The 27,141-nt window shown below is 38.2% G+C and overlaps 1 protein-coding gene across 3 annotated transcripts in view; it reads left to right on the forward strand.

Moving 5' to 3' along the window:
- Positions 1–2,688: 2,688 nt before the first annotated feature.
- neurl1b (neuralized E3 ubiquitin protein ligase 1B) overlaps positions 2,689–27,141 on the forward strand; it is a 43,943-nt gene continuing 19,490 nt past the window's right edge. The window contains exons 1-2 of one of the 3 annotated variants that reach the window (XM_067384886.1): positions 2,689–2,781; positions 2,870–2,905. In XM_067384886.1, the coding sequence (XP_067240987.1) occupies positions 2,899–2,905 (7 nt within the window). In that variant the 5' untranslated portion in view covers positions 2,689–2,781; positions 2,870–2,898. Of the gene's footprint in view, positions 2,906–22,835; positions 23,414–27,141 lie in introns of those variants that run through there. The other 2 variants (XM_067384867.1, XM_067384876.1) reach the window with 2 other exon arrangements.

The following is a 27,141-nucleotide window of genomic DNA, read 5'->3' on the forward strand; positions in this document are numbered from 1 at the left end:
TTTGGGTGAACTAACCCTTTAAGGAAAGGTAGGACTAAATCGATTTTGTGTAAAATCTGTTTTTATTTATTTTTTTATGTGTTTTGTGTGTTTTTCACGGCATTCACACTGAAGATGCTGCCACTCAGTGGGCGTGGTGTGAACTCTGCTATTCTTTAATACTGAAAACACTTGTAGAAATATCTTTATTTATCGTTCTTGGTGTTTAAAACGACAGACGACAAAACTGCAGCGCTTAAAATAAACAGAACTGGTGTTTATTGTAATATTTATTTATCATTCTTGGTGTGAACAGGCCTTCACAGTGGGTGTCATAATACTCAAAGGTCACTAATCGCAAAATGTTTTGCGTATAAATACAGATGGTGTAAATGACGTGTTGTTTTGGTTGTGTTTGTAGGTGCTCTTTATCCAGCTCTGTCTAATGCTGCTGTTAATCTGTCTCTGCATGTCATAATAAAGCAGCTTGAGGTGCTGCTCTGATGTCACAGGGATTCATTTTCATATAATACAGACAGAGTGTGAAATGAATGAGCATGACCTTAAAATACTTGAAAAACAATTTTTACATGGACAAATCTCATTGTACATATGCCATATCATCATAATAATAACATTTATAACTCAACAAAAGGTCAGACACTTCATTTATAGGCTTTTGAAATTGCTTGTTGGATTAAATGTAGCTTCTGTGTTTTTAAGACGCAGACGCCATTTTACACGGTCCAGGGTTTGAAATTAAATATTCTGACATTTGTGTATATCCTCTGCGTCTACAGAAGAGGGCTCTTAAGTTTTATTGTCTCATATATTAAGAAACATATTGCTGTAAAATATAAAAATGGAAAATTATCTTTATTATCAGGGCATGTTTGTTAAGGATAGTATCATTAAAATAAAACAAAAGTTCATTTGTATAAAAACATGTTCAAAAACGATTAAAGAGCGCCCTCTTGTGATAATCGGTAAACTTTAGGCCTATCTTTATTTTTATCTTTTTCTTTTTTTATTTTAATGTCACATGTTTAGACGTCCATATCTTGTCGTTAAATAACACAGTATGATTTAATGACAACAGGTGGACAAAGTTTCAAACCAAAATTAATATTTAACTAGAGTGTGATTTTGCTGATGTCACGTGTAATGGAATTTTACCGTAGCTTCACAATACTTCAGCAGATAAATTTGATTTTATTCACATACGCATATCGATTACAATTATTTATTTCATCAGTGCTTATCATATTAAGGGTATAACTCCAAAATATTAACTATAGGCCTATAAATTTAATTCTAACACTCAACAGAAATCAACAAAGTAAGAAATGCAACCTTCAGTATTGCAATAAATTCCTAAAAGTGGAATTAAGAGCATTACAACATCATTTGTTTTCAGAGGGCTTTGACCTATACAAACTACACAAACCGAAAACAGGGTGAAATCATGGTCAGATCAAACGAGTTCTCAGAAGAGAGGCTGTTGATGAAGGAAAAGGTCTTATTTCCATTTTAGACACATTGGCGGTCGATCGCTCCATGATCAGAAGAGAGGCAACAAAAGAAAATGTCAAACCCATTATTTCGTACCAGCCCAGGTCATTCAGGACACTGAACGATGATGCAGAAATTCCCTTAAAATCCCTCGATAACATCTGAGGAACCAGTTGCCAAATCCGCCGTTTCCACGCAGCTGTTTCCGCGGGTTGATTTTCCCGCGGATTAAAGGTTTGACATTTAGCATAAATAATATTTGACTGAAATTCTTGAAATAATTTATATTGCTAGACGTTAAGTTTTGTGAAGTAGGGCTTCTGAGCCTTATCACTATAGTGGTTTTAATTTTAACGTATGCCTATTTTAGGTATGGGGATGGCATATTTTGATATTTGGGATGTGGTCACCTAAGTGAAAAAATACTAATACTAAAATAATATTATTTATAGTAAATAATAGTGTTTTTGAACCATACTATAGTACTTGAATTAATGTATTGTGGTAATTCTGTAGTTGTTGTGGTAATATAACAACTATAGTAATATAAACAAATAATTTTACCCAAGTTTTCTACAACTGTAGTAAAAATTAAAGTATACTACAGTATTTATAACGGTTTATCAGATCAATACTACAGTATGCTTAACGCAGTGTTGTAAATAGCCTACTATAATATATACAGTATACTACAATTTACTATAATATGTTTCAAAAACACTATAGTATTTTTTCACCTGGGATATTTTTGATTGGCCAGTTTTGTAACGCAGATCTAGTAATCCTGTCTCTGAACTGTTTGATGTACAGAGACATTTATTTCATAAATTCCTCTGTTATTGTTATTTGTTAAATTAGGTCAGCTTATATTTGGTTAAAATTGAGATTCAAGCTGAACGCTGCATTTATAAGGAGAACAACAAGCGATTCTTTTAAATACCTTCACGATTGTTGTCTATGGTCGATTAAACCGACTTTATGTCAGCTTTAAGCAACATTAATATTAATTTTCGCATGAAAAGGATAGAAATTACCTGACATACGGAAGCTAAATGACATTCCCGCACTGACTGAAGCGATGACGCGCGCACCCGCTGCCAGTCAGGAGGACCGTTGGGGCGTTCACGTATGCGATTGGACAGCGCGCGAAAGATACACACAAACACGTGTAAGGTGTTTATAGCTTTCAAACTGAATTTAGGCGGGTATTTTTCGGTTTTCCTTCACAGACAGTGTCAGACTCCACCGCAGCCCATCTTGGGACAGTACTGTGACGACTTTTTGGAACAAGTTAGTTGCATTAGATTCTCACACTGTTGAATTGCAATAGTTGTTTTAATGGGGAATAAGGGATCTAACGCCGTGTTTTCAATTCAAGCGACACGAGTTGAGTGGCAAAGCAGCAGTATGCAAGGTGAGTGTCTCGCTTATTCGTGACTATACTAGTAATATAGGCTTTGTAAATAATTATGACGTATTTGATCAGTTCAAATGTTTGAATGTCACGGCATTAGATAAAAATATCAGAAGTGGCAACTCATCTCAAACAAATGTTTCTATAGCTTTTCTCAGAAAAAACTTTTTTTGCAATAACTTTTAGCTAAGTTACTTTAGTGGATGTATGACGTCAGTTCCCCTCAAGCAGAGTAAACACAGGTGAAATTAATCACACAACCACTGGACATGTACCTCTAACGGATTACAACCACAAAATGTCACAAATTAACGGACACTTTACTATCCCAAGAGACCACGGGAGAGAATTTGTGAATAATGGCAGTGAAGCGACTCAACTGACGATGGTAGGTCACATGACATTGAAAACAAGGCGGATATAGTACATCTGGATTACATTCATACTACACACATTCATACTATGGGCCTATAGAACTTTTTTTTGTTTGTTTGCAAAGTACTTTTTTGAAGATTACCTACTCAGAGAGGTCTGCCAATTTAGCGCTGTCAAATTAGCGATTTTGTCGCTAGATTTAGCGACTTCCCCGCCCCTTTTGATACTTTTTCAGAAGCCTAGCAGCAAATCTAACAACTTTTTGGACAAACCTTATCTAGATTCTGTGACCTGCCTACTGATTTATATATTAATATAGATCAGTGGACCCGCCAGTATGATGTCATCTAGCGATATTTAGCGACCAGTTTTAGCTACTTTCAACTGAAAGTATTTGTCAAAACTCATCCTATCTACCTTATTTTTAACTTAAAGTTGGCATGAAATCAAAATTAACCCTATTTACTTTGTTAGTGCATATTACTTGTCTTGTGGTGAACAATTAATCCGTGCAAGTTAATACACCGAAAAAAATAGTTTGTCGCGGTAATCTTTTATCAAAATCTGAAAAGTTATTTCCGGTCTGGAATGGTGTTCCTTCTCTGATAACGTCAGTTTAACGGCTTGTGTTGAAAATGCTTAAACCACTCCCCTGTAACCGTTAGTCTGCTGTGAGCGAGAGAAGAAGAGGAGGAGCACTAAAGTAAAACTCTGCCCTCTATTCAATATTCCGTTTCACTTGGAAATATGTCACAACACTGGAGAAAAGTCGTTTGCAACTTCCGGTTCCGGGACTTTAAGAGCAGACTTGACCATCATAACTTGAATGTGTGAGGGTACTGGTTTCATTCGATTATTTAATTTAGCTGTGCAAAATTATTTACGATAATTCCAATAGCATGTGACGACAGCATAACTTGTTTAAAATGTAAGTTATTCTGTATATAAACTGTGTTAAAGCAGTATCACACTTACAATTTTGTGTTGGCCTGAATATTATATATAATATAATAATTGCTGACCAACGCCAACAGACGCCAACAGGGAAAACCCACAAAACCCAACGTAGTGTGTGTTGCAGTCCATTGGTGTCTATTGGTGCATTGTATGTATTGTCCTTTACAATGCTGTCAGAAAAGCTTGTTTTGGTTAGTATTTATTTATTATATTTTTGGGAACACCATGAGAGAGAACACTGTTCCAGAAGTTTTCGGAGTCAAACAGGAAATGTCACTCCCACGATGAGAGAGGGGTGGCCACTGGCTTCTGAGATATGCAGAGTTGGCAAGGTTGTGGCTTTCCCAGGACCTTGATGAGAACAGTAGAGAGGGAAATGAGTACTCTGAGAAAGATCCCTTTCATTTAACATTATATAAGATTACATTAAATGTGATAATCTTTCAAAAAATAATTAAGAAAGATTATCCGCAATTTAGTATTAAGAACTTTCGAAGAGTAGTGCGGTCATCTCTTGATGGTGGCTTGATCTTTTACCCTACTATAGTTTGCACTTGATGACACAATCTTACCAGCAGATGGCAGCTAAGATCTCACAAGTGACTGTATAATAAACTCTTTATTTCTGTTGGATGTAATGAAAACAGTAATTGTATTTCTTTAGCAAACAACAACAATTAACACAAACTGTTTAAAACTAAACTAGACTAATGGTGTTCATTTTGAACCCTTTCCTTAAGACATCTTTTTAGTGTCCTTCTCTTTGAATGGTTGATAACTAATGCAGCATTATGCTTACACAAATTATAAAATACTATCCTGTTTACTTTCTCCAGCTAGACACAGTGCAACATTTCCTGTTGACAGCCACAGGTGCGGTTCTCGAACATGCATTCTTTACATACGTTTCTTTTCTTTTTTTTTAAACTCAGTAATGACTTTGAACGTACATTGTTTAAGGCTCTTGGCTCCAAGTCAGATGAGTAGTTTGTCTGCATTCCATCATCCATGAGTCACCAGCCAACGGCGCAAAAAACAAAACAAGAAAACCAAAAAGTGTGTTGAAGAATAAAACTGTTTAAAGAGTAACGGATTACATAGTTTAAGGGAGGATATATATTTGAATTCTTCAAACAAATAAATCATGCAAGACTTTGGCCAGCTATCCTTTAACGGTCCTGTTTTGTAGTGGTCTGGTTTGTAGCAGCCATTGTATGATCGCCAAGCAAACAGTCACATAGTTTAGAGAGGATTAACACATCCTAGATCAGGGGTCATGAAAGTGTCACCCAGTGAGTGTTAAAGAACAGACATCATTGTAGACAGCACAACAGGAAACAATGCATGGAAGAGTCTCATTACAATCTTTAAAATAAAGGTTCCAAAAGGGTTTTTTTTTTTGCAGTGATGCCATGGAAGAACCTTTTCTTTGTATGAAGAACATTATAAAAAATCTAAAAAACCTTTTGTGGGTTTTTTTTGGATGTTAAAGGTTCTTCATGGAACCATCAATGCACACGCACTACTGACCTAGCAAGGATTTAACTTCACCCATTCAGAAAAAAATATGTTCAAGACTCTGCAGTTTTCTTTTCAGTTCCAAACAGGAAAACTGGTGTGAAAAGGGACGTTCACACTTTCAGCAGGGGCAAAGCAAATAGAAGTGTTGTCGATTTGAAGCATGATTAGCACTGATTATTAACAAAGTTGAGCAGACCGTATTGCAAATTCATGTAAATGCACAGCGACGCAACTTTCCCGCGGAATTGGCGTTAGGGTTGTTTTTCATGTCCGTCAGTTGAAGCGACCCCAAATAACATGATATTTAGCCCCTGGTATGCAAACGTGGATTTTACCCACGGAACGCAATTTTTACCGGGGGACCGCCCTGAAACGCGATTGGGCTAGTTTTGATTAGCAATTGGGGTTTTGTTGTGAAAACCTGACAACCTTGCAGTGCGGATGCATTTTAAGAATTTAAAGATAGCTTACTTCAAAAACCTGTTCTTCTAATTTAGGATGATACAAACCTCAATAAATAATAGCTGATAATAAGGAAATCACTTACAATATAGAAGACTTTTTTTCAATGGTCACGGTACAAAATTTCATATTCTAATCTTGATGTCGATTATTGCATCTAAACAAGACTTTTTAAAAAAACAACATAAAATGGCATACATAGCCTATTTTAATTCTGTAATGAGTAAAACAGGATATTAACAAGAAAAAAATGTAGGGTAGGATGTTATGCATCAGAAATAGTTTGGATTTTGGGTGAAACAAGTGGGTCAAACCTCTATTATAATAACAGTATGCATCAGTTTCTGTTAATTAGGCCATGTTGACTGGGACATACAGGGTGAAAAGTAAATAAGGTTAAATGCATGTTGACTTTAAGCTCAGATAAAGCAACACAAAGTCTTCTTATATCCTAGACTTCACTCTTGTTAAAATGCATTTGTTCCTCAGCTGTCCTTACATTCCTAAACTTAAACAGAGTAAGGAAACGGTCATAGCACACATTCAGTTTAATATCATTCAGGGCAGCTGGTTCGTCCCAGTTAGTAATTTATAAAGTCAAGCATATGGCAGCACGGCGTACTGTGCTTGAAGCTTGTTGTTAATAATGTAAAACGATCCTTTGAGATATGAGATACCCTTAAACAGAGGAAGTTCCCATATTTACAGCTTCTTAAAATAGCCCCTGCGCACAGCACTTGGCGTGTATTAGTGTCCCGCTCTGAAGTGAGGGGCCCAGAGTTTTCCCACACATGGCTGAAACTGATGTCATGGTGAGCAGCAAAAAGCTGAAGGGAAGAAGGGCATGTATGCGCGGATGTTGAGCCCGGGCAGAGGAGCAAAAGGTGGCCAGAAACTCTGAGAAACCAAAGGCTCATTTCCCCTCATCATTTAACCAGTCTGCTGGGGAAACCATTACGTAATGCAAAAGAAACCATGACCCCGCTATTAACACCCTGTCAGCCTTTCATCTTTGCAGTTGTGCTGGGAAAACTGTGTTGTTTTTTCTCGGTGGGTGGACTCGCTACATTTATACCTGTTGTTGTACTCTCCCTGTATGGCAGGGTGGATCTTTCCTCAACCAAATACTCTGTGTGTTATTTAATTCTCCATATTTCACATACATTTACTGTAATACATGGCTTGGCAGTATGATAGCAGAAATGTATCATCTGATAGAAATTCTGCTTTACCATTTAAATGTAGCAGGACTGATTTACACCGATCAGGCATAACATTATGAGCACCTTCCTAATATTGTATTGGTCCCCCTTTTGCTGACCCGTCAAGGCATGAACTGAAGGTTTGCTGTGGTATCTGCACCATGATGTTAGCAGCAGATCCTTTAAGTCCTTAAGTTGCGAGGTGGAGCCTCCATGGATCAGGGAATTTGGAGGTCAATTCAACACCTCAAACTCATTGTTGTGCTCCTCAAACCATTCCTGAACCATTTTTGATTTGTGGCAGGAGCATTATCCTGCTGAAAGAGGCCACAGCCACCAGGGAATACGGTTTCCATGAAAGGGTGTACATGGTCTGCAACAATGCTTAGGTAGGTGGTAAAAAAGTAACATCCACATGGATGGCAGGATCCAAGGTTTCCCAGCAGAACATTGCCTAAAACATCACACTGTCTCTTCCGGCTTGCCTTCTTCCCATAGTGCATCCTGGTGCCATGTGTTCCCCAGGTAAGTGACGCACCCGGTCATCCACGTAATGTAAAAGAAAACATGATTCATCAGACCAGGCCACCTTCTTCCATTGCTCTGTGGTCCAGTTCTGATGCTCACGTGTCCACTGTTGGCTCTTTCGGTGGTGGACAGAGTTCAGCATGGGCACCCTGATTGATCTGCAGCTATGCAGCTCCATTCACAACAAACTGTGATGCACTGTGTATTCTGACACCTTTCTATGCAGCATTAACTTCTTGAGCAATTTGAGCTTCAGTAGCTCGTCTGTTGGATCGGACCACACGGGCCAGCCTTTGCTTCCCACGTGCATCAGTGAGCCTTGTCCGCCCATGACCCTGTCGCCAGTTCACCACTGTTCCTTCCTTGGAGCACTTTTGACCACTGCATCTCTTGTGGGGTGTTCCTGGTCTGCAGTTTTGGAGATGCTCTGATCAGAGGTATAATGGCGCTGGTATATAAAAACAGTATCCATGATGGACTGGCCATCTGTCTGAGGTGTTTTCCCTGCCTGAGACACTGGGATAGGCTCCAGCATACCTGTGATCCTACAAAGGAATGGATGGATATTGCAATATAAACAGTATATACTGTCACTGTGTTATGAATATGTAAATGATTTTGGTCATTTCACTCATCTTAATACAAAAGTTGGTGTTGAAATGTCCCTCTGAATACTGAATAGTCCAATATCTACGTGACTAGCATGACTTGGAAGCAAGGTTCTGAAATGGGGAAAACAGAGCGCTGTATCTAAATAGATCCTTCCTCTGCCTTTTTTGTGTTTGAAAAAGTCCCCTTCACAATACTTTTGTGTTAGGGAGGAACACTTCAAGAGGGTGCCAAAATAAGCAGATTTAATCGCAAGAAAACAAGCAAGCTATCTTCAGACTTCCACTGGTGCACATGCCGCAGCTGTTTCAGCGAGTCATGCGACAGTGATGTGCCTTGGAAACCGCCAAAACAGTAACGCTGACATGCACGATCCTATTGTTGGCCACTACAGCCATTGTGTTCCCCTCTCCAGGAGGCTTGTTCTACGAATAGGTCTTACAAGTATTTGTTACAAAGCTGTAGTTGTCCGTTTTGAATCAAGTAGTACTGTAAATGCTCACTAAAAATCAATCTATAAAAATCAATCTGTATAAGAAAGATAAGGTAAAACAGTATAGTCAATGCCAGAGATGAGTTTGAAAGTTTTTGACTCATTTTATCAACCTAGGCTCATTGAAAATACGAGAATATGGCGATTATTTTACGTTGCTTCTTGCATGTTTACTTACAAATAGTCAGTGAGTTGCACTAAAAGCGTGTGCAGTTTTATCCAAAACAGATGAACATGATTACGGTATGTCCAGTGAGTATTCCTAAAAGGTTAATGCTCTATTGCATTTGGCAAAAGCATACAACCCACACTAAACCTGTCCCTCAACCTTAAACGATAGTGTTAACAAAAACAAACATGAGATGCAACCATGCCATTTTAGCTGCTTCTTTAAACTCTTTTATCGCAACTCGTGTTTTACGGGGCTCAGTGCAATGCTGTACCAGGTGATCTGCCGAGTAAGTTTACTACATTAGATAGGCCACATATGGAGCTGGTCATGTGATGCAAACATCAAAATGTATTTGTTTACAAAACATGCACTATGGTAAAAGTGTTTTGAGGTCATTACATAGTATTTCACAGTTCCTTGCACAATACTAAGTCTTTATTAACTGATAATTTGCTCTCTAATCATAATTTGTGTGAAAAGGAATAAAAGTTGTTGATGAACAAGTGCAAAAATGCAAAATTCACTATACTTTTGCAATTTCAGAATAGAGCCTTTGTTAGGGTGTTAGCAATGTGAATTGTTTTTCTACAGGGTTTGGACAATGAAACTGAAAAGCCTAATTTTAGACCACAATAATTTATTAGTGTGGTTTAGGGCTTCCTTTTGCAGCCAAATACAGCACCAATTCATCTTGGGGAATGACAGATAAAAGTCCTTCACAGCGGCCAAAGGGATTTTTGATCCATTTCTCATCCAGAACAGTGTCCAGGTCAGTATGTGAAGCTGGTGGAGGAAAACGTTTTCTAAATTGCTCATAAAAAAAACATCCCAAAGTGGCTAAAAATATTTAGATCAGATGACTGTGGGCCATGGGAGATGTTCAACTTCACTTTCATGTTCATGAAACCACTCTGTCACAAGTCTTGCTGTGTGTATTGGTGCATTATGATGCTGATACACAGCACCTCCTTCAGGATAAAATGTTTGAACCACATGGTCCTCAAGAATGGTTTGGCAGACCTTGGCAAGCTCAGTAGGGAATGCCATGATATTGCAGCCCAAACCATCACTGATCCACCCCGTGCTTCACTCTGGGCAGCAACAGTCGGGTGTTCAGCCTCTTTGGGGCTTCTCCAAACTGTAACTCCTATGGATGGGGGAAAGACGGTGAAGGCGGACTCATCAGAGAACAATACATGTGTCACATTGTCCACAGCCCAAGATTTCCTCTGTTGGCACCATTGAAATCGATTTTTGGCATTGGCACAAGTGACCAAAGGTTTGGCTATAGCAGCCCAAACCATGAATATTGACTCCCGACGAAGTTCGAGAGTCAGTGTGTGCATTTAATTCTGCTGTGAGTTTTGGCAGCTGTGGTTTTATGTTTTTTGGATACAATCCGGGTTAGTACCTAGACATCCCTTTCCTCTTGCATCGACAGTTATTCCTGTTGGATGTGGTTCGTCGTCCTATGCAACGACAATACCCTGGATAACATAGCTCTCGATACGCCACAAAGACTTGCTCTTCTGGTCACAGATGAGCCAGCGTATTCTAAACTTAATTGGCAATCAATTGTTGAAGCTATTAAGGTGTGCTGACCCAAAAATCTTTTACAAACCTGGGTCAAGATTCAACCAGTAATCAGGCATCACAGCTGGCAAAGGGGCATGTCTGGCTTTGACATATTTCCATTATGATGTAATCAAAATGAAAATTATTATGGCTGGTCCTCAATGATAATGTCACTTTAATGTATTTGCACCAAAAAATGATAAGGATTTATGCTGATATCATCCAAAACCACACTTTACCAGGGGTGTTTCCAAACTTTTGGAGGGCAGTGTATGTCTTCCATTATGTTGTGTGGATATTGCTGTTGCTCTGCCAATTCAACCTTCACAATCGGCTCTTACTGATGGAATGTATAGTCAGTGAAGATTTGCCACTAAGCCGCACATGTATAGGAATGAAACCTCCAGCATTATATTGGCCAGTGTTTCAGTTTCATTGTCCAACCCCTACTTGTTATTGTTTGGACAAACAGGTTCATTAGAGTCCCAGTATGTACACTCTGCAAGAAATCAAGCCTGCAAGGCTTGCTCCTAGTACAACAAACCAAGACAGTACAAGTCATTTTAACACATGACACACATCACCTTCATTGAGAGCAAATTAAATGCCAATAAAAACTGATACTAGACTGTTTTAACTGCCAGTAACTGGTGCCGTAACTGCCAGTAAATGGTGCCATTTCTCACAGTTCCATTTACTGGCAGTTACGGCACCAGTTACTGGCAGTTAAAACTCTCTAATACCAGTGAATGTTATATGAACTGATTCAGCCATTAGTAGAATGAGATCGTTCATACACTTAGGAGCAAGACCAGCAGTTATACATCCTTCATGCCTGAGCCCCAAGGTCAACAAACAACATTCAAATGGGTGCTTTAGCCCAAAAATATCCTGCAATGTCTCTTTCCCATGGAGAGTGGTATGGCCCACCTCCCCTAAGGGCCCCAGTGCTCTGGTGACAGCTCTCGGGGTGTTGTTAACCTTGTGCAGGAGAGGTGACATGAGGCCCCGCGGGCCAGTTTGGAGTTGCTTTAAAGGGTATTAAAATAGCATTCAAAGGACAGAACAGCTGTGTTATCTAGGGCTTCTGAGATAAAGACTGTACATCTGTAAGTAATGACATCACTGTTCTGTGGATGCCCTTGTTTTTAAAACATTAAACATTCATAATCTGATTGTTCTATTGTTATAAGTTAATAAAAAAAAAAAAAACACCTATTGACACATACATTGAAGCAAAGGGATTAAACCAGGGATAGCAGGACAGCCGCTCTCCAGGACCGACGTTTAAACCTACAGTATTACTAAAATATCAAATTCACATCTCATTAATCTCAAATTCACATGGCTCCAATTAAATATTATGATGTGTAAGCCCTATTTAGAACACATGGCTACATTCCATTGACTTTCAAAAGCGGAATTCTCTGGAATACAGCATTGTGTTATATTAGTAGGAGGGGAATTACCATCAGTCCTTTGTCATCAAGAAGGACGGGACATTTGCTTGTACCTCTTTACATATGTAAAACTGCTGTTTTCCTTAGAGAAATTAGTCAACTGAAGACGTGTGATCTGTTTTCCACCAAGGATGTCATTTGTTATTTATGCTGGTTCCCACGTTAACCACCCTTTGACCTCAAGATATCAGATGCCGTGGTTTATGCTTGTTGTTGTTGGTGTCCATGTCTCACTGAAAAAGCAACTCAAATGGAAACATCCAAGGACATAGACATGCATGCTTTCTCCACATCAACAATGTATCCAATGTTTTTGCTTTGTAGGAATTTTTTTAATTGTCTGTAAAAAAAAAAAAAAAAAAAAAGCATTTGTGTCTGGGATCCATATGCATATACCAGCTACTGCATGCTGATCGCTTGTACTCTCTACATTTAGAAGTCACTGACTGCTCTCTCATATAGCGTCACATTAAAGCAATACAGATATGAATGAATTGACCAATACAGAATTGAACTGATGTGTCATGACACATGTCAAGTCAAGTCAAATTTATTTATATAGCGCTTTTACAATTGGTAATTGTTCAAAGCAGCTTTACATATTAGAAGCACAGAAAAAGGGAAGTGGTTAAAAATAAGCTGTACAACCAAGCGTGGTAATATTTAACATATACAAGATGGTGCTACATTAAGCCAATGTCGGCTGACTCCCAGGGGTGGAAAAAACCCCCTAGGAGAAAAACCCAGCGTGCTAGCACTGGGAAAAAAGTCCTAGGAGGGAAAAAACCCCTTGGAAGATATATATAATATATGTAAATGGATATGGAGATCAAAATCTGAATTATACATTTTTATTATAGAGATTAAAAATAGATTATATATAAATATATGCAAGCGGATACGGGGATTAAAAATCTGAATTATAGATGCAGCCAGAACTGGGTCTGTAGGCCCATTGTCTCCTGGGCTACGTTGTAGGCAGGTCCAGACGCAGGTTCTCCATCTGATCTGGATACGACCTGGATCCAGCACCCGGCAAACCTCAGGATAAGCAGAGAGACAGATATTAGCGTAGATGCCATTCTTATTCTGATGTACAGGTATATCTAGTGTTATAGGAAATGTTCTCGGTTCCGGCCGACCTAATTATTGCAGCGTAACAATCCTTTAACGGATTTGAAAAATGTTAATGTATTGATAATGTGTTATGTGTATGCAAGAGCAAAGAGATGTGTTTTTAGTCTAGATTTAAACTGACAGAGTGTGTCTGCTTCCCGAACAATGCTAGGAAGATTGTTCCAGAGTTTAGGTGCTAAATAGGAAAAGGATCTGCTGCCTTCAGTTGATTTTGATATTCTGGGTATTATCAACTGGCCTGAATTCTGAGATCGCAATAAACGTGAAGGACTATAATGCATTAAGAGCTCACTTAGGTACTGGGGAGCTAAACCATTTAGAGCTTTATAAGTAAGTAGCAAGATTTTAAAATCTATACGATGTTTAATAGGGAGCCAATGTAATGTTGACAGAACTGGGCTAATATGGTCATACTTTCTGGTTCTAGTAAGAACTCTAGCTGCCGCATTTTGGACCAACTGTAGTTTGTTTAAAAGCCGAGCAGAACAACCACCCAGTAGAGCGTTACAATAATCTAGTCTTGAGGTCATGAATGCATGAACCAACTGTTCCGCATTTGTCATTGAGAGCATATGTCGTAATTTAGATATATTTTTTAGATGGAAGAAGGCGGTTTTACAGATACTAGAGACTTTCAAATGAAAGATTGGTATCAAAGAGCACACCCAGGTTCCTAACTGAGTACGAAGATTTAATGTATGCATTAGATCTGCACGATTAATCATTAATTAAAAGATCACAATCTCAATTATAACACCCACGTGATCTTAAAGGACAGTGATTCGGCTCTGTCTATTAAACCTTTGAAAAGTATGATCACATCGAACATTCAGATCTGTGTTGATCCCGAGAGAGCAGGTATGAAATGGCTTCACAAACAGACTTTTCAACAACACAATATCATTATTTCTGCCTTACAATAATTCAGATTATCACAGAAAAATAACAAAATAGCAACTTTATTCCACGATTTCAAAACACTGCTTCATGAAGCTTCGAAGCTTCACGAATCATGTTTCGAATCAGTGGTTCGGATTGCAAATCAAACTGCCAAAGTCACGTGAACTATTGAAGTTTGGATGATATAATGAAGCCTCGTTTACTGAAATCATGTGATTTTGGCGCTCCGAACCACTGATTCAAAACAAAAGATTCATAACGCTCTGAAGCTTCATGAAGCAGTGTTTTGAAACCCTAGATATTGTGGAATAAAGTTGCTATTTTGTTATTTTTGGCACACAAAAAGTATTCTCGTCGCTTCATAATATTAAGGTTGAACCACTGTAGTCACATGACTGTTTTAAATATGTCTTTATGGACGTTTGAAAGTGTTAATTATCTTGCTGTCAATGTAGGCCTCACTGAGCCATCAGATTTTATCAAAAATATCTTAATTTGTGTTGTGAAGATGAATGAAGGTCCTTACGGGTGTGGAAAGACATGAGAATGAGTAATTAATGACATAATTTTCATTTTTGGGTGAACTAACCCTTTAACAGTTTTACATTTCAGTTACTGTGTGTGTGAAGAATGATTCATAGCGCTCTATTCTCCGGTGTTGTGTTCCATAGACTCTGTTTGAGATGTGTGCATGCTGCTTTTTGCAAGGCTTTAAACACGAGCAAATTATAAACTTTCATGAAGATTTAGAACTGGTTTGATTGAGACCGTGATTAGAGCGTCTCTCACAAGCTCTAAAAGATAGTTTAAATGAGAATGCACGTGTTGGCGATAATGCATAGATTGGCATTGTGTGAAAATGTGGAGAGTGTTAAAACAAAGTTGCCTCTTAAATATATAAATATCCCCACGGGTATAGATTTTTTACGCATTGCATTGATACATTGTATCGTTACACATTAGATCGATGTATTGTTACACCCCTAGTCTTAATGAGTGAGTCATTGAATCATTCATTCAAGAGATTCATTAAAAATTTTCAGCTCTAATTTGTGTGTATATTAGCTATTTAGCACCAGCTTTAAATGCAGCGCATCCAATCAGATTTCAGAGTCTGTTCAATTTATAATTGTCCCATAGTAACCAATGTTCGTTGGTTGTGCAATATCTTCACCATCACTAGGTGGTCTGCCACACTTGGACTGTTTTACCAGGTTCGGGTCAGTTATGTGTTCCTCTACATGGAAAAAGACTAATTTGGGAGGGTCATTGAAATATTTCTTTGGTATTTGACCCTTGTTGACCTCAGGGTTTTGTCGGGCAGGTCGACCTCTGTTGTCAAGGTTCACACTTACTTCTGTCTGTATATGTGTGGTGGCACATGACACTCAGAAACCTCCCACTGTTTGCCAAATGAACCTCTTATACTCTACAAACACATAACTTGAAATTTAAGACCTCGAGGACTGAAATAAGAGCATATTTGGGTAAATGCCAGTTTTGCCAGTCTGGATATGTAAAGCGGTTTCCCAGCGGATATCCATTGGATGTACAATCCGTTGCATCATTGTACTCTGAGTTAAAAAGGTCGGTTGCTTCATCATCTTTCTCAGTGTGATTGTGTACTAGCACTTGCCCTCCTGTACTCAAATATTCAACATTGTATTTCTAATCTTGCATTGGTTTTTTTGTTAAACTTGTGGCTAATTTGGACTTATAATTTCTTTGTAATCAAGGCATTGAAACTGTACTTTTCTATAGTAGGACACATTTAGTAATTTGCTTTATCTTATGGAGACCTTGAATGCCCAAGTACAAGAATGATGACAGTTGCTATAAGGACAATGCTATTCAGTCCCTCTGATAGTTATATTATAGTGAAAATAGGGTGAGGTAAGTTACAAGTGATCTAAATGGAGGGCAATAAAAATGGTATTAGAAACTATAGTGGTCCTGTCTTAACCTCAACCCTAACAGGATCTGGAGAACTGGTGTCTTGTGACTCATTTAAAGGGCATATTTTGAGAGTCTGAATAGTCAGAAGAGCATTTCCCCCAAATTAGGCTGTAAATGTTAATGATGTGATGTGGCTAAAATAAACTTTCAAAGAAAAACATGTTTGATGTTTACCACTAAACCAACCCCACCACAATACTGTTTTAGATTATAGTCAAATGATGGCATATCTGCACATCTGCTTTCTGAATAGACTTACTTGTGGTTTCGGTAGATCAAAATAAGAATAGATATTTACTGTAATATCTAGCCCACAAATGGCTTCCAGGTCATGTCATAGCTTTAGCAGCATAACCATTGATGTCAGTTGGTCATCTTGTTCTTGTTTCAAAATGACGTATAATAAAGTATATCCATATGTATTATGCATTGGATTTGTGCATTATTTTGCTGGAAATTTCAATATTCCACCCCAAAGAAACTTCTCACAATGCAACTCTAGCCTAAGAGTAGATGACCTATGTGTTATTTTATACAAAGATAAGAAAAGTTTGACATAAACCTAATCTGTGAGAGCTGAAATGTTTATTCTAATGTAACGCATTTATTTATGCAATGCAATGCTTTAATAAAAAAAGCTATATGTTCTTAAAGGTGTTATGTCAATGCCATTTAGCAGTCATTATGCAGATATATTTGACCTCAGAATGCTCCGCTTGACCAATCATAATCAATTATGCCAGAAAATCATGTAGTAAATAAAGGCCCCTTGAAACAGAATTGAATTTTTGTGGCATTTAGTCCATGTCTGTAAGTCTGAGGTCATTCATGCTAGTGTACTCCTAGATTTGACAAACTTTTAGCATTTATACTTATTCAAAATGTAAAATCTTTTCCTTTCTGCAGAAGGAATCCAATGCCCTCGGGGCATATCCAATAAAATGCACTTTGAGAAGTTCCCTTTCTCTAATACAACCTGCCTCTAGTAGCAAATAGCAAGTATAATTGAGTTCATTTCTGTGAAACTAATGGCTCTTAGCTATTTAAGAAGCAGTTGAGCCCATTAACCGTCCCAATTTTGAGTTTAAGTTTGAAATTTAAAGCATAGGAAAGAAACTGGACTTGCCAAGCCTTTCACTGGGTCTACAATAAAACTTCAGGAATAATGATAAAAGACTGAAAAACAAGTTGTTTAAAACAGTATTATTGAGTGCTGCAGTCGTGACGTCAAAACCCGGAAGACTAATTCACATTTTGCAATTTGCTTTGTATAGAAAATTGGCCAATTATCATCAAGTTACTTTTACTCTTAAATGAAAAACAAAAAACAAAAAAACCCTCTATTATAAAAACCCATAGGAAAATCTTGAGGGATCCAGTGGTGAATTAGTCTTTTGAGTTCTGACGTCACAACTCTATTAATGCTGTGGCCAAGGGAACAGAAAAATAATTTTTATTATATATTATTATATTATAAATCGTGGCTGTTGTATTTCATACATGCATTTAATGAAACCGTTTGGCCCACTTAGACAGTGGTTATGACTCATTTTGCCATTAGATCTGTGAATTTGGCTTTGGACAAGATTCCCATGCTGCTCAGACAACCGCATGCAGTTCTCCCAGTTGGCCATCTGCTTAGCATTTCTTCAGTGTCTTTGAAACTTGACGGGAATTAGAGTACTGCTAATGTAACACTTCGCAGTCCAAGGACTAGTCACTCCACCGCATGGCAGCAATTCTGATGCCATTGTCCAAGTCTTACCACACAGTGTGACAAGAACATAATGCTTCTACTCCGGCAAAAGAGCTCTGTTCTGGGGGTAACTTTGATATTATGCGCCATTTTCCTGCACATTTACAGTGGTCATGAATATGCAAAATCAAATTTGCCTTGATCTTTAAGAGGTTTTTGTACCATTAAAACATCCTGCAAGTTTCAGAACTTAAAACATCCTCCTCATAATAAACGAATAATAATAACGAAGCAAATACATTTGCATATGCCCGCCTCCAGAGCAAGACATCGACCACCTCCTCACACCATAGGCCCCAACTTAAATGATATTAAGCAGACTTTAAAAAATTACGTTTATCTCATATAACTTATAAACAAAAGTTGAAATTGCTTAAATTATTTTGATGGGTTAAAGTAATGCAAAAACATACTGTATGTTGCAGTGACTTATTGATCATACACTGTAAAAAAAATCCCAGTAAAATTTACGGTAAAAAACCAGCAGCTGTGATTGCCAGAACTTTACCGTAAAAAATACAGTAGCAACGAAAAAAAAAACTGAATTTACGGTAAAATACTGTATTTCATTAACTGATATAATGTTAATTTACCAACCTAATGAAGTACTAATATCTGTTTTGTACCTTTTATAATACACTGACAGTCACCAAACACAGTGGTGATAAGAGTCACATGATGAATCAAAGCTCATCACAAGCTGAGGAGGACAACACTAACATATAGAAGATGCACACAGTGTCATTCACACACACACTAAACACCATCATGGTAACATGCATGAAATTTTAAAAATGCAATAAACATTCATTTAACAACATTAGATGTAATATAAAACTCTAATATACATAACTGATTAGAAATAAATGAGAAACTAAGAAACAGTTATTTCAACGAAAATATATCACATGTGAAGTGTCACGCAGGGAATGTCAATTTACGTTTTTTCACTGTAAATTTTACAATGAATTGTTATTTTTCACTTCCAAAAACTGTGAATTTAATGGTATTTTACCGTAAAATTACATTAAATGTACCGTTAGATCTATTACAGTTATTCACCGTATATAGTACGGAATCTTTCTGTAAACCAATTGACAGTTTTTCACCGTAGCATTTTTACAGTCTTTTAATGTTAAAATCACGGTCATTTTTTATATTATTTTTTCTTGTACAAATTTAGTCTCCTGCCAAATAAAATCCTCCCTTTCCAGAACTGTCTGGTCGAGATGTTATTTCATGCATATTCTTTTTGTCGAGTCACATTGGCCTGATTGTCATCCCTGACCATGCCGACGGCTGCCAACGACACATGAAATCAGACTGACAGATTTGTGTTAGCTGTTCCTAGAGGAGAGAGGACACTGACAATAATGTCCAGAAAAAGGTTTGTAGACTGAGGTGCTGTCAAGACTGATGCGATCATGTTGTTTTTCTTTGCATGTCAACTTTAAACTTAGTGAAATTAATTAATAAATGAAGTCATGAACTTAACCGAAGGCGATTCTCCATAAAAGTCATTCATCCCCAAAATCAAACTAATTAAATTATATTTTGCTTAAAGTAAATGAAGCATATTTTTATTTTGAATATTTGCAACAGGAGCTGAATGTATGCATCCCATTGCAAGACATCATTCTATCCCAAACAAAGAGCTTTTATGTTTTATTCATGTGATGTTTTGTTTACAGTCTCCGCCTCAAACATTCTTCCTGTTTAATCACAGTTATTGCCGCATTTCCTTCTAGATCCATGACAAATGTTTCATGAGAATTTCATTGTGCTTTGGCCCTGCCTTAGTTTACATATGCTGTGGAGGCTCAGCAATCTGTTACAGAGAAATATATTCATATACAGTTAAAGGGTCATGGCATTAATTTATTTAATATATTCCTTCAGGTTCACTTACAATGTTAAGTTTTTTGCACACACACAGATTTTCAACCTTCATTCTGACCCTCTGTCTTTAAGATGCTTCCCCTTTAAGGCTTGACAGTAAATGGCCACTGTTATGATTGTAGACAGCATCAGTGATTATAATGACTTCTATTTCCTTTTGAAACGATGCTCACATCCGGTGTAGGCAAATGTCAGCCATTAACCCTTTAACTGTCACCCCCACTTTTTTTTTTAGACAAGAAAATGCACTATCCAAACTTAAATGGTTGTAATTCAAGAATACTTTGGAGTATAGACATAAGGCTGGTCTTGTTTTAAAGATGAAATTTGGCAGATTATTGTAGATGTGAAATAACATATGTAAGTGAAAAATAAAAGTTATAGAAGTTTAAGTTTATGAAAATATAAAATGTAAAAATATAATATTTTATATAAAATATATATTTTACAAAACAAGTTTTACTCTAAAGCTGAAAGGAAATCAAAGCCGAAAATCTGAACAAGTTGTGTTCCAAATTTCAGGTTGATATCTCAAAAAATGAGCTTTCAGTAAGATTTTGTTTGGGTGCAGTACCACACTTTTTCACTAGATGACAACCAAGCTCCATTACTGACCATATAAGGGCGCCTCCATTTCCATATATGGTTTGAGTGATCTGAACCATATATTTCTATTATTTTCATACAATTTATGAAGTAGACATCCTATATAGAAGTAGTATGGGAAGATTGGCAGAATTTGATATGAATTCAGCCTCTAATAAACATAAAAATAACATGTATGTGGGTTATAAATCGCCGCCACAATCATAAATGTAGTTTTTTTCTATTAAAAACATTTTTAGACCTTTTTTTCTCAAATAATTGAATGGATGTTATCGTTTGAACTCTTGGCATAAAAACAAACATGTTTCAACCGATCTTTAATGATTTTTCATGTTCATCACTATTTCAAAATAAAGGTCTGAACATTCCTTATGAGTATGAAAATATGCTTGTTGCAAATTGATAAATTACTGCTCCTCTGTAATTTATTTTGAAAATCTTTTGAAGAAAATTTTTTGGAAGAGATTCTAAGCTTTCAAATGATATATAGTTTGTCAAGATTAGTTTAGGTTTAGTATAGAATATGACTGTTTTAAATATGTAATGGCTGTGGGACGGTGACAGCATACATTTCGATGTAGATTGCATGTGAAAACCATGATTCTCTCAGAAATAGCTGACATTCAGAAGACAGACATGCTTTAATAATCCCCCAGAATTTCTTTGACATCCACAATGGTCCTTTTTGTCCTAAATTTGCTAGATCATAAGAGTCTTACCACATCAACCGTAACTAAAACTTTCTAGGCATTGGCGTTTTGAAATTATTTCACATGCATGAATATGGAACGACCGTGGGCCTTGTTACTGTCTGAACAAACGGTCACTCTAGTTGACGTACTGTGCATAATGCGAGCATAACCTCTCCTGAGAAGATCTGGGGCAGATTTAATAGCGTTTGGCTTGCGGCCGGCAATCATGGGCTAGGTCTGTTTGGACAAGACTCCTCAGAGACAGCTACAGCTCACAAGACAGGAAGCAGCTTGCATGGATCCCAGCGGTCAAGGTTGTGAGGAGATAGAATGGGGGTTGGGGTAGAGAGGGGATTTCCTCGTAAGGGCTTGTCATTTTCAAAAAATACCCACAATTATTCTGTAGCCATGAAATATTTAGTAATCTGTTTTTCATCTCGTTTTTCGTATTTGAAGTGCTTTGAAATCCACTGGCCTGCCTGATTGCTATCGCTGGAATGAAACATACAAAGTTTACAATACATTTAAATAACCATTTCTGGAGAAAAGGGAAATGGTAGAAATGAATGACATGCAAACAAAAACAAGTTTAATTCTTCAGAACCAGGTGATTTACATGAAACAAGTAATCATCTTTTTAACCTGCTCAGAGCTTTTGTATATAGTATATTTAATTATTTGAATGAAATAAGCTTGACCCACATCTATAGATATTTATTTAGTCATTTACAAACAGGGTTGCCGCGTTACCAAACTAGCCCAATGACTACATCCCAAATATCAAAAATCAAAATATGCAATATCCATACCTATTTGGACGGTTAAACTGAATGACCTTTTGACACTTTAAAATACTTTTATATGTTGCAAAACATAATTAAAACCTTTTGGATTTAATAAAGGAGATCTAGTTGCACTACCTTACATACTTTGGATGTCATATCTTTGTTTTTTATTAATAATAATAATAATAATAATAATAATAATAATAATAATAATAATAAGACCTTTGGACAAAAAATGACCCGTCACGTCATTGACCCAAACACAAAGGCTCTCTACCAGTGGCCCTACTTTACAAAAATTAACATCTAGCACAGTTTTATCATTGAGTAAAAGTATTTCAATCAAATATAGTCATGCAATAAAAGAGATTGTAAAAGAGATTTTAATCTCAGTGAAAAACTTAAACCCGCTGGGGGAAAAAATCAGCCCGTGGCGACAGTTTATAAGTATCTCAATTCTGCGGGAAAAAAGCAGACTTGGCAACCCTGTTTACAAAAAATACCATGACAATAGCCTATGATTTTTGGACATGCATAACGGTGATACCATGTTATTCTTTGGTGTTCCTTGGAGTACAATGTAATAAATATCGTCAAGTACCAAAATGTATAACATAGTTCCCCTACGTAGGAAATGTCAAATTATTATTATTATTATTATTATTATTTAAAGCTGAAAATTCTATTTTGATGCATAATGGTGTAATTTTTTTATTTATGCACAAATCAGTCAGGACGTCTTTGGTCCTTGCGTCGCGTCTCGCGTCATGAGCGTTGCGTGTTTAGACGGCCGCGTATCAAGTTATAAATAGTTCAACTTGAAAAAGACCCGCATTCACAGCTGTTTTGAACTCCAGAACGCGTCACGTGCTCAAGATGCATAGAATATGCACACATGCGCCGTTGCGTTGCGTCTCGCCGTTTCTATCAGCGTCTCGCGCAAATAGCGTTGCGTTTTAAAACGCGTGTCAAGTTAAAAATAGTTCAGCTTTTAAAAAGAGATCCCCGTGTTCACAGTTCTGTTCCTTCGCGAGCTTTTTTGAACGCGTCCGGTGAACGCCCCATGCTTTACGAACCGGCGTCGCGCACTAGCAATGTCGCCCGTTTTGTTGGAGCGTTGTAGATGGTCGCGTCGCGTCCAGTGTACATGGGTTGTAGAATGATGAGGCGTGGGGAGGGTTCGGCTGGCCAGTGCGCCAATAGACGCCGATGGCTTGGAAAGCCGCTTCTGTGCGCATGATAGTATGAAGACGCGGAGACTCTCAGACGCGTAGAGATTTCACACAGCTGTGATTGCGAAAATATTCCGGATATCTGATAATAAATGGACGGACCAGGAGCAGAAGCATTCGCGGTCCACTTGTCACCGAGGGAAAGCAATTATTGGAAATAATGGGGAATACAACACCCAAACCACTGATAGGTAAGAGATGGCTTGGTTGCCATGTCTTGCAACAGAAATCAGAAGCATGTTTGTTTGATTTAATGAGGAAAGAGATGTTTAATATCTTGATTATAACGTGCAAATATCACTCATGTATATGAGCTTCTGAGCTAAATTGGGAAGACAGTGAGCGCTGCGTAGGAGTGAGAAGATGACGGGTGATGTTCAAGTTATCCAGAGACCCTGCATATGTGATTCAATCTAATTCATTAATGCTTTCATATTCTTTGTTGTTGTTTGCTTATTTGACTATATGCGTTCAACAGAGAAGATGATTATATCTCTAATGACAGATGGGCTACTTATTATCCCTCATTAAAGGGAGCAGAAGAGCTCTTGCTGGTGATAAATTGCAGTTGTGCAGAAGATGAGAATTTCCTAATTTCTCTCTGTTGAATTCTATTTTTGTTCTACACACTCCTCCATCTCCCAGATTGAATGTTCACAGAGTGGGCCTCAGGCACAACATATGGACACACAGCTTCCATTTAAATGATAGATTCACCCTACTAGATCAGTGTATGTTCAAATAATGGGATTTCGATATCTGAAGTTACTTTATCTGCCTGCAGTTAAAATATATGCTCACAGTATACTGAATTTCGAACATATGTTAAAAAAAAGGTATTCTCTGACAAATGATTGAATAAATAAATATTTCAGATTGTAGGTCAATAATCACATAAGAAAATTTGTGATGTTGTTCATGTGTTTTCAACCCAAGGGCTGGGTAAATATAGGACAGAACACATGTTTGTTTAATTTTACCCAGAAAATTGGGTTGTTTATCTAACCTAGCATAATGGGTTGATTCATTTTTACTATAATACTTAGCTTTTTTTTTCTTCTTTTTCTTTTCTTTCTTTTTTTCTTTTTTTTTTTTTTTTGCTTCAAACTTGAATTTATGTTTCCGGATTAACTTAAATCCTCTGCTTTGCATGATAATTCATTTATTTTTGATACTATTTTATATAGCGTATCATATTTATAATACATGTAAGCTAGTTTAACAAATATTAGAAGTAAAAATTAAACATTTAGAAGTAATTAAAGTGTAATTGACCAGTCTCTGAAAAATGCGTGTACAATTCTGAGAACAAATTTTAACATCCTAAGTATTTATATTCTGTATCTTTTTGAATAAAATCCTAAAATATTATGCAAGGCATCAGGTGTTTCCATCACGTGAAAAGACCGACGCGAAACTCGTTTAGGTGACTCACATCACGCCCCTGTATGTTGCTTTGCATAAAATTAAATGATATACAGAACAATAAAGAATTTTTGATAAAATAAAACATAAACCTGTAATTTACTGAAGAGATTACTGAAGAAAAACTACTTAAAACGCTGGGTTGTTACGTCTGACCCGGGATCTGGGTAACACAAAAACTACCCAAACACTGGGTTGTTACGTCTGACCCGGGATCTGGGTAACACAAAAACTACCCAAACACTGGGTTGTTACGTCTGACCCAGGATCTGGGTAACACAAAAACTACCCAAACACTGGGTTGTTACGTCTGACCCAGGATCTGGGTAACACAAAAACTACCCAAACACTGGGTTGTTACGTCTGACCCGGGATCTGGGTAACACAAAAACTACCCAAACACTGGGTTGTTACGTCTGACCCGGGATCTGGGTAACACAAAAACTACCCAAACACTGGGTTGTTACGTCTGACCCGGGATCTGGGTAACACAAAAACTACCCAAACGCTGGGTTGTTACGTCTGACCCAGGATCTGGGTAACACAAAAACTACCCAAACACTAGGTTGTTACGTCTGACCCAGGATCTGGGTAACACAAAAACTACCCAAACGCTGGGTTGTTACGTCTGACCCAGGATCTGTGTAACACAAAAACTACCCAAACGCCGGGTTGTTATGTATGACCCAGGATCTGGGTAACACAAAAACCACCCAAACGCTGGGTTGTTACGTCTGACCCGGGATCAGGGTAACACAAAAACCACCCAAACGCTGGGTTGTTACGTCTGACCCAGGATCTGGGTAACACAAAAACTACCCAAACGCTGGGTTGTTACGTCTGACCCGGGATCAGGGTAACACAAAAACCACCCAAACGCTGGGTTGTTACGTCTGACCCAGGATCTGTGTAACACAAAAACTACCCAAACGCTGGGTTGTTACGTCTGACCCGGGATCAGGGTAACACAAAAACCACCCAAACGCTGGGTTGTTACGTCTGACCCAGGATCTGGGTAACACAAAAACCACCCAAACGCTGGGTTGTTACGTCTGACCCAGGATCTGGGTAACACAAAAACTACCCAAACGCTGGGTTGTTACGTCTGACCCGGGATCTGGGTAACACAAAAACTACCCAAACGCTGGGTTGTTACGTCTGACCTGGGATCTGGGTAACACAAAAACTACCCAAACGCTGGGTTGTTACGTCTGACCCGGGATCTGGGTAACACAAAAACTACCCAAACACTGGGTTGTTACGTCTGACCCAGGATCTGGGTAACACAAAAACTACCCAAACGCTGGGTTGTTACGTCTGACCCGGGATCTGGGTAACACAAAAACTACCCAAACGCTGGGTTGTTACGTCTGACCCGGGATCTGGGTAACACAAAAACTACCCAAACGCTGGGTTGTTACGTCTGACCCGGGATCTGGGTAACACAAAAACTACCCAAACGCTGGGTTGTTACGTCTGACCCGGGATCTGGGTAACACAAAAACTACTCAAACGCTGGGTTGTTACGTCTGACCCAGGATCTGGGTAACACAAAAACTACCCAAACGCTGGGTTGTTACGTCTGACCCGGGATCTGGGTAACACAAAAACTACCCAAACACTAGGTTGTTACGTCTGACCCAGGATCTGGGTAACACAAAAACTACCCAAACGCTGGGTTGTTACGTCTGACCCAGGATCTGTGTAACACAAAAACTACCCAAACGCCGGGTTGTTATGTATGACCCAGGATCAGGGTAACACAAAAACCACCCAAACGCTGGGTTGTTACGTCTGACCCAGGATCTGGGTAACACAAAAACCACCCAAACGCTGGGTTGTTACGTCTGACCCAGGATCTGGGTAACACAAAAACTACCCAAACGCTGGGTTGTTACGTCTGACCCGGGATCTGGGTAACACAAAAACTACCCAAACGCTGGGTTGTTACGTCTGACCCGGGATCTGGGTAACACAAAAACTACCCAAACGCTGGGTTGTTACGTCTGACCCGGGATCTGGGTAACACAAAAACTACTCAAACTCTGGGTTGTTACGTCTGACCCAGGATCTGGGTAACACAAAAACTACCCAAACGCTGGGTTGTTACGTCTGACCCGGGATCTGGGTAACACAAAAACTACCCAAACACTGGGTTGTTACGTCTGACCCGGGATCTGGGTAACACAAAAACTACCCAAACGCTGGGTTGTTACGTCTGACCCGGGATCTGGGTAACACAAAAACTACCCAAACGCTGGGTTGTTACGTCTGACCCAGGATCTGGGTAGCACAAAAACTACCCAAACACTGGGTTGTTACGTCTGACCCGGGATCTGGGTAACACAAAAACTACCCAAACGCTGGGTTGTTACGTCTGACCCAGGATCTGGGTAACACAAAAACTACCCAAACACTGGGTTGTTACGTCAACTGTAGTTTGTTTAAAAGCCGAGCAGAACAACCACCCAGTAGAGCGTTACAATAATCTAGT

Source organism: Chanodichthys erythropterus, chromosome 1 (genome assembly GCF_024489055.1).
Source record: "Chanodichthys erythropterus isolate Z2021 chromosome 1, ASM2448905v1, whole genome shotgun sequence".
In the NCBI taxonomy this organism is placed as follows: domain Eukaryota; kingdom Metazoa; phylum Chordata; class Actinopteri; order Cypriniformes; family Xenocyprididae; genus Chanodichthys; species Chanodichthys erythropterus.